Source organism: Abramis brama (genome assembly GCF_963993115.1).
Source record: "Abramis brama genome assembly, chromosome: 9".
Lineage (NCBI taxonomy): Eukaryota > Metazoa > Chordata > Actinopteri > Cypriniformes > Leuciscidae > Abramis > Abramis brama.
This window is the reverse complement of record NC_139971.1, coordinates 25,310,149-25,318,798: the sequence shown is the minus strand read 5'-3', so window position 1 is coordinate 25,318,798 and position 8,650 is coordinate 25,310,149. Positions and strand designations below refer to the sequence as shown.

The 8,650-nt window shown below is 36.3% G+C and overlaps 1 protein-coding gene across 1 annotated transcript in view; it reads right to left on the bottom strand.

Moving 5' to 3' along the window:
- Window positions 1-781: 781 nt before the first annotated feature.
- Window positions 782-8,650, bottom strand: part of si (sucrase-isomaltase) — a gene marked incomplete at its 5' end in the record, with an annotated part of 57,897 nt that continues 50,028 nt past the window's right edge. Inside the window, 8 exons of the mRNA XM_084123725.1 lie at window positions 782-1,727; window positions 3,206-3,367; window positions 3,978-4,027; window positions 5,903-5,991; window positions 6,320-6,444; window positions 6,639-6,695; window positions 6,871-6,955; window positions 7,557-7,705. Of these exons, the coding sequence (XP_083979851.1) occupies window positions 1,647-1,727; window positions 3,206-3,367; window positions 3,978-4,027; window positions 5,903-5,991; window positions 6,320-6,444; window positions 6,639-6,695; window positions 6,871-6,955; window positions 7,557-7,705 (798 nt within the window). The 3' untranslated portion in view covers window positions 782-1,646. The remainder of the gene's footprint in view (window positions 1,728-3,205; window positions 3,368-3,977; window positions 4,028-5,902; window positions 5,992-6,319; window positions 6,445-6,638; window positions 6,696-6,870; window positions 6,956-7,556; window positions 7,706-8,650) is intronic.

The following is an 8,650-nucleotide window of genomic DNA, read 5'->3' as shown; positions in this document are numbered from 1 at the left end:
TTACTTCAATTAACAAAAAATTAATGTTAGTAGTTTTCATTTTAGTTAATGATAACAACACTGTGTGAAACAAACAGTTGTATTAACCATTAACAAATATACATAAAAGCTTATTGTTAATTCATGTTAGCCAATGCGTTAACAACTGCAACCTTATGTAAGTCTCACCACTGGAATTATTGTGCTATTCAACACTACGTTTGGCCACATTTCCAGATTTCTTAAAATTGCATGATATTGAGATCACTGACCACACATTATTCTTCATCATGATAATGTAGTTATATATACAGTATATATATTTTTTGTAATTCCAAGTGAAAACCTCACACCAACTGCCCAACAGTAGGAACCTCTGCGAAAAAAACAAACAAAGTTTGAGTATTCTGGTTATTTCAATGTTTTCTTTGTGGTTTTGTCCCCAGTTCATGTTTTCTCTAATGTATTCCAGCATGCAGATACAGCTAACACTCAGAATCACATGTTGATGCTTTGAAGTCGCTTGAGTGTACGTTTCATCTTTCATGTTGTCTTTTTGTTGTCCTTTTTATACATGAGTACTCTAACAAAACAGGCTTTGTTTGGAGGGTTGGTTAAATCAAGACAACCTTCTCTTGTCTGTTTTTGATTTATCTGAATCAGATTGATTGTTTTAATGCACCTGCATTTTGACTGATGTCTGGTTTGCCTGTATGCAGCAAAGAAACAAAAGAAAGTGTGTTCAGAGATAGAGAAGTAAATATCGCCATAAAATCAGCCAGTCAAATAAGTCACAACCTTCCTGAGGTTTAAATCACTTTATTGCGGTTTTAAAAATCTTTCTTCATGTTACAGATGTGTGATTATTTCATACGTCTCTTAATGGACGGCAAGGAATTGTACATTTCCTCATGAATGACTACAAAAGGAATGTTGCTATTTTTCTTGAAAAAAAACAACAACAACAAAAAACAGAATACAGGACCACTGGATAAACACCTTTCACGTAATAGAAAACCCAAATAATTACAGTCTCAGTCAGAACAGTTTCACACTTGGATAAAAAAAAGTTCTCAATTATCATTGTTTTTAGGCTAGAGTCTAAATATCGAAGGCACACCCTGAACGCCCCCTTCCCCGCAGCGTCCATGTTTCCAGCTCGCGATGATTGCCAATTAGAGCAGAAATCAATTTATAGTCTCCATTGCTTAATTGATATCATTATGTTTACTGTAGAATGAATAATCGAATATTGTATCATTACATCAAAATGAAGTCGTGCATGAAGTGGGCCCGGCAGGTAGCCGCCGCTGAGAGGTTTCTCGTTAAAAAGAAGTGATTGCTGATAATTAAGGGTTATCATTATATTCCCACTTCCCCAAATGCCGGCATTAGAAATTCAGCCTTCCAAGTTCAGCCTAAAAAAACAACAACAACTAAAAACGAATAGTTTCTAACATGAGATCCAAATCAAAACGACATCAACGTATCTTCCAGAACAAAGCATTTATTTGATAAGAAATCATTTCAGATTTTAAATATTTACTACAAAAAGCTCTTAGCGGGAAATGTTAAATAAATTACTAGTTGACTAAACAGTCATAAATAAACAGAAATAATCATGCGCGTCTTGGCTAAAACCCGTCTCCTTAGACTTGTGTTCATGTCTAAGTTTTCCTCCAGGTGATTGTGAAAGACTTTTCAATGGTGTGAGATTGTGGTCCTGCGTCAATCAGCAACTCCTGATTCTGAAGGAGAGAAAGAGAGAGTTATTCGAACAGAAAAATGGATGAAGGAGTTTGTGATGCAACTTTACAGATGAAATGAAAGCTAAAACGCAGACTCATGGTCAAGAGTTACTGCACAAATTTTCTTTAGGAGCTTAAACTCGTGTTTGATTGCAGGCTGGTTCCGTCAATGACCTCATAATGGCGTGATGAATAAAAATAAATGGTGTTTCGAGCGAATCGTTGGAAAACGCCACCTCTGATCTGACATACGCTGCTGAGGGCAAACACACGCATGGAGACAGATGGAGCTGCCTCGCCTCTTTCAGACTTATTATGCAGTCGGGAAATACTAAGAAAGATAAATGATTTGGTGTGGGCTGGAACACTAGTTATTCAGATGCGCACAGTTTCTTTGTCATTTCCCCCCCTTCGATTCTTCTCATGGCTGGTATAAATCTCAGTCTCTGGAGCTCATGCCTGCATTCTTATTAATAGAAACGGTCGATGCGCACACAACTTTTAAAAGGCATCTCTTTTTTCTTTCTTTTTTTTTTGTCAGAATGTAAACTCCTCTCTGTATTTCATCAATCTCACTGTACAGGGTGAGGATATATAGGACTACGAGAGACACTTACAAAATACAAGGAGGAATCAATTTGCTGAATGTATTCAGATGTTTAGCTTTTAAAGTATTCTTAGATATTTTAGTTATTCTCATTACTGTAATAAAAAATATTTTTTATCGTTCTCAGCATCATTTAAAGGCGGCAAACACATACTTCCATGATGCATAAAAAATAAATCATGGATTACAAATAATTTGAATTATTATAAAATTATTATAAACAATATAATTTTTAATTATTTATATCACTTATGAATATTAAAACTAAAATCTCTTTAAAAATGTACAAATATTTTTAAATAAAATATAATTTTGTCTTTCTTTGTATTGATTTTGGGGTGAAATACGACCATGATCAATAAAAGGCAGCAAACAAATACTTTCATGATGTATACATAATTCTCAATTTAAATAATATAATCATTTATAATATCCTCAAAAGTCATGAAAATAATATATCTTGAAATATTAAAACTAAAATATTAATATTTTAAATAAAATATATTTTCATATTTCTTTGTATTGATTTTGGGGTGAATTTTGATTCACCCAATTATGAAAGTAAATTTCAAAATGAAACCATGAAAATCAATCACTTTATAATTTGGCAAACACAAAGATTTTATTTATTTTTTTCATTTTAAAAATTCCATATAAAAATAATTACATGTATTAAATAATTATTAAATATAATTGTTATACTTAAATTACAGTTAAATGTTTTAAACATTGTGATATATTTAAATTTACATTTTTAAATGAATAAACATAAATTAAATAGATTATTTTTAAGCAGCACCTCTTGTCCTTCTAATTGTATCAGTGATTCTGACAATATGGCTGAAGTATATGTTTGCATGAAGCATCTCACCTCAGTGTTGTAATTAAAGGTCAAATTGGTATCAGGCTTCTCAGGTACACTCATGGTAACCACAGTGATGTTCTCTTTTACACCCCACACCTTCACATTACCCAGGGTTAACCTGTCAACCTCGGCCAAACCATCATTGAGAACCGTGTTAGTAAGAACACCCTATAAACATAAAAACACAGCACAGCTGTTACACAAGATACACACACATGCATAATTAAAGTTAGAGCAAAAATGCTATTGCAAATGATAATTGCTGAAAGTAAAACATCTGGATACATTATATTATTGCATATTTGTGGGGGAAATGTACTTAATTATCACAAATAATCGCAAAAACTCGACAATATGACCCGTTACTTGAGATTCACTCATTCCACTGAAATTATGTTGTTTCAGTATTAATGTAACATCTGTGCCGAGACAACTCAAACTACTGTAGCTGAGTTTGACCTCGTTTTTACAAACAGTTCTCAACTCCATAGGGCCTTGTTTTTTCCCAACGCTCCAAAAATCTCCCCACATATGACATCAAACCCACAGGAAGTCCAGAGAGCTCTGACCTGGGCCAAGCGGCCTTGAGCTGCTACAGCATGAAATAGTTTTGGATCTGGATTTTGTTTCTAAATTGAGAGTGGCCACAGATGTTTGGCTTCAAGTGAGATGGACAATCTTGAAGTCCCTATAGGTTTTTAATGGTAACTGTGCATGACCACAATCCAAATAAATCTGAAAGAACTGCACACATAGTGTTCTGAACATATGAACATACCAAAGCCACGTTGAAATTTATCAAGAGGGAGCCGTTGTTCTGAACAGTATCTGTAAGGAGAAAGACGGGAAAAAAGAAGACGATTAAGAGAAGTACAGGAAAGGGCCATTAAAAAAAAAAAAAAAAAAAATTGATACAATTATTATGATTTTAGAAAAAAAATAAAAAATACACACACTTATAAAGGTTAATCGGAAATACATGCATCTACTGTACTAACATTTCTTGCAAATCTCCAAAAACAAATCTATATTTTGAAATGAACACCTGGGGAAAGCAAAACACCAACTTGTATTCCTTTTCACACAAATTATGATTACAGGGACAGATTATCATTTAATAAAAACTTACTTTCGAGCGGTTCCTTGCACACTATTATGTTATGATTACTTCAAAATGCTTTGTGCATGATTTGATATGAGCGTCACATAACAAGCTCCGTATGACTTTTCTAATGTAGTAAACTTGTCTGTTAGATCAACTTATTGCACTTGCAGTGCAGAGTAAAAATGTGTTTTTATCTCACGTTTGCTTTTGTTAACACTATTATTAGGTTTAGGGCCCTATCATACATCCGGCACAATGCAGCGCCAGGTGCGAGGCAAGTGTTTTTTGCTAGTTTCAGCCTGACACAGTTATCATTTTCATGTCCTGTGCCATGTTGTTTAAATGGCAAATGCATTTGCGCTCATTTGTGCTCTCATGGGCGCGCTGGTCTGAAAACGATTTTGCTAATTTGAGGCAACTGAAATAGACTGCGCCATTGACCAACAAAAACAAAGATATGGTGAAATCCAGCTTGACCTGTAGATGGTCTGCTTACGCGCTTTAACCTCGCGCACGAGCAGATCCATTTCCTCTCTGGAGAAGCGTTCAGTCTTTCCGCTTGCAAATTCTGCCATGTAAATAGCGAATCCGACATGGCGCGACCACAACTTGCTTTTAAAGGGAATGGGAAATGAGACTCTGATTGGTTTATTACATGTTACGCCCAAAACACACCCATTCCTCATTAAGAGAATAGGGACAACCCTTTTAGACCGGGCGCGCCAACCATTTTTCCCATTGTTAAACTAGCAAAAGTGGATTCGGACTTGTGCACTAAGTGCACTTGCGCCGTGCGCTTTAGACCATGCGCTTAAACCGTTAAAATGGGGCCCTTAAGGTTGGGTTTAGAGTAGATGGTACGTTATTTTCGAACGGGATGGAGAATTAACCCTGTAGTACCACTCACTGAACATTACATTTCTGAACTACTGCAATATGTACAACAACCACTGACCTTAATGGGCCCTATTTTATCGATCTGAAACGCAAGTATCAAGCGCGAAATGCATGTAACTTTGTGGGCGGGTCTTAGGCGCTGTTGCTATTATACCGGCAGGATAAATGACTCTTGCGCCCGACGCAAATCTAAAATGGGTTGGTCTGAAGTAGCTTCATTATTCATAGGTGTGGTTTGGGCGTAACGTGAAATAAACCAATCAGAGCGACATCTCACATTCCCTTTAAGTGCAGGCTTGTTCCATGGCGGATTGCTATTATAACGGTGGATTTGCCAAGCGCACGCCAGGAGCGCTTCACAGCCGAGGAGACCGACGTTCTCGTCAGGGCCGTAAAAGACAGAGAGGTGACATTGGGGATGGGAGAAACCCACCCAAATTAGGGTGTAAATAATTTGGGTAAATGTGTAAGCTAGATTTATGCCTATTTTTTCACATCTCCATGGACACAACAATGAAGAAAACCCTAATGTGTTTTTAGAGTCACTCACTGGACATTTCAATTTGAAGCGAAACGGTGCAAGAAGCAATGTAATATCGTTTTGTAGAAATGTTGAGTCTGGGTTGAAGAAATCATCAATGGAACTATAATTATCACCCCCCCCCCCCCCCCCCACACACACACAACCAAACATAACCCACCAATTCCCTCTCCATCATCCCAGAATAGGGATCCATGTGCTGCATCTGCTTCATCGAGAGCAACAAGCAGACCCAGAGGATTCTTACGACTACAAGAAAAAACACAAAACAAAATTGTGAACACAACATTCATGTTACGACATCACAACCATGAACACATGAACACCCACATTTACATGTTAACACTTATTCAGTGTTCAGAATCTTGATCATCTTGATAAACAACAGTGTGAAGTCAAGCCACAGAGAGAGGGTGGAAAATGGACATATAAAAGAAAATTGACTGTTTGTGTTGTAAGAGACTTTTTGAAAGTAAAAAAAAAAAAAAAAAAAAAAAAAAAACCTATGAAGCTATAGAAACATGGCCCAATTATACATTAAACCAGTCTTAATAAAGATGCAGGGTAGCTTCTTCACCTGTAGTGTGTGTTGTTCTCTGGTTTCTGCCAGGGAAGGATGTAGCCTCCTCTCACGTGCAGGTTAATTTTCTCTAATGGTGTATCCATATCCACAAACTGTCCTCTCACTCCAACATCTTTGCCCTGGATGATAAATCGCAAACAAGCAGATAAGAGACCCCAATATATAGAGGACAAAGTACCGCAGGTTGAAATTGTTGCTGAAAGCCAGTTGCATTATGACTGGTTGTTTAATTCACATGCTAACTAAATCTTGCTAATAAAGATTTGCATGCTTGCTAATAAAATGTTTTCTTGCATGCTGATAGAATGCTTACCGTGTGGTAATCGTACCAGCGGGCATCTGGCACGTAGCCCTTGACCACAGTGGCGCCCTTCACAAAAAAAAAAAAAAGAATCAATGAGAACAAAATAATAAATAACAACATAAACAACACTAAGAAGAACTGTCGATCTCTCTTTACTGATTGAATATAGTGCTATGTGACAGTGTGTGACTTGTGATTTACTTATAGCACGAATATAGCGAAGGTGTTTTTGTGAGGATACCTTGTCCAAAGCAGGTGTGATTAGAAGGGCGGGACCCCAGAGGAACTGCCTGTCAATTTCCCATGTGTTTTCATCATTGACAAACCTACATTACAGGACACAGCGCTGAGAACATTATTTATACAACACAGTGCATGCAGATCGTAATGGAAAAGCAGAAAAAGTGAGGAAAAGAGAGGGAGGTTAAAATAAAAGCATGAGATGCAGAAAAAATAGAACAGAACATTCAGTCCAATAGTTCAGGCTGCTAAAACCAGAGTGGAAGAGGAAGGTTACACAGGACAACAGGAAAGTGAAAAGCACTGATATCAAAGCAGGCAAAATCATTAGATGTAACATAAGAACTTAAGAGTTCTGATTAGTCATCCCTATGATTGAGATGTAATTGATGGAGAGGATGGACTGAAAATAGTGTCAGAAAGAAAATATGGTGTAATGAAGATGTATTTGGAGGGAAATTGAGGAGCAGAAGGTCTTAAAGTGATGATTCACACACAAAATGGAAGTTTCGTCATCATTTCCTCACAGGCACTGTTACATTTATTTTTATTGCATGGAAAAAGAATAGCATGAACATTCTGGTAAACATCATGGTTTTGAAATAGTATGAGGGTGAGCAAATGGAAGACAAAATGTTTTTCATTTTTGGGTGAACTACTCAGAAACGGGTACTGGTAAACACTCACTCGTGCAGCATGGGTCTGACCACAGTTTTTCCGTTAACGTGAGCTTCATACATCAGTGTGTACAAATATGGCAGGAGGGTATAGCGAATATTCAGCACATTACGGGACATATTAGCAAACTCTGGGCCCCAGGCCACGGGATCCTGCCTCTGTGAAAGATTACAAAAATATCATCAGATTAGAAATATCCAACACTACTTATGAACACAACGTGAATGGATTCCCCTGCAAACCTCGTCACCACAGTGTTTGACAGGTTGCTAGAGCATTACTAAGTAATTGCCCGGGTGTTCTGGGTGCTTACAAGTGCATCCTAGTATTCTATTCTATTCTATTCTATTCTATTCTATTCTATTCTATTCTATTCTATTCTTCAATAAAGGTTATTTGCTGGCATCTATGATTCCATGAAGAACCTTTAACGTTTAAAGGTTATTTGGAAAAAAATATTCTTTAAATTATTAAAATGTTCTTCAAACTAAGAAAAAGTTCACTGAATTGCTCTTTAGGGAACCAAAAATGGTTCTTCTATGACATCACTTCAACAAAAACATTTCTGGAACTTTTCTTTCTTAAGAGTTTTCATTGGAATCTACATGTTTTTGCTTATTTATTGGTGACATCTTTATAAATGGTTTCCTCACAAGTTTTGTCTTTGTTTTGCACTATTTTATGAAAAGCTGCTTAGCAACCATATTTATTATAACAACATGTTGACACTAACTCTATCTGTACAGACCAAACTTCTATTGCATGTTCACTTCAAAATGAAAATTCTGTCATAAATGTATTCACCCTCAAGTTGTTTCAAACCTGTATGAATTTCTTTCTTCTGCTGAACACAAAATAAGATATTTTGAAGAATGTAGGAATAACCAAACAGTTGATGTACCCCATTGACTTCCATAGTATTTTTCCCTACTATGGAAGTCAATGGGGTCCATCAACTGTCTGGTTACCGACATTCTTCAAAATATCTTCTTTTGTGTTCAGCAGAAGAAAGAAATTCATACAGGTTTGAAACAACTTGAGGGTGAATACATTTATGACAGAATTTTCATTTTGAAGTGAACTATTCCTTTAATATCAAATTT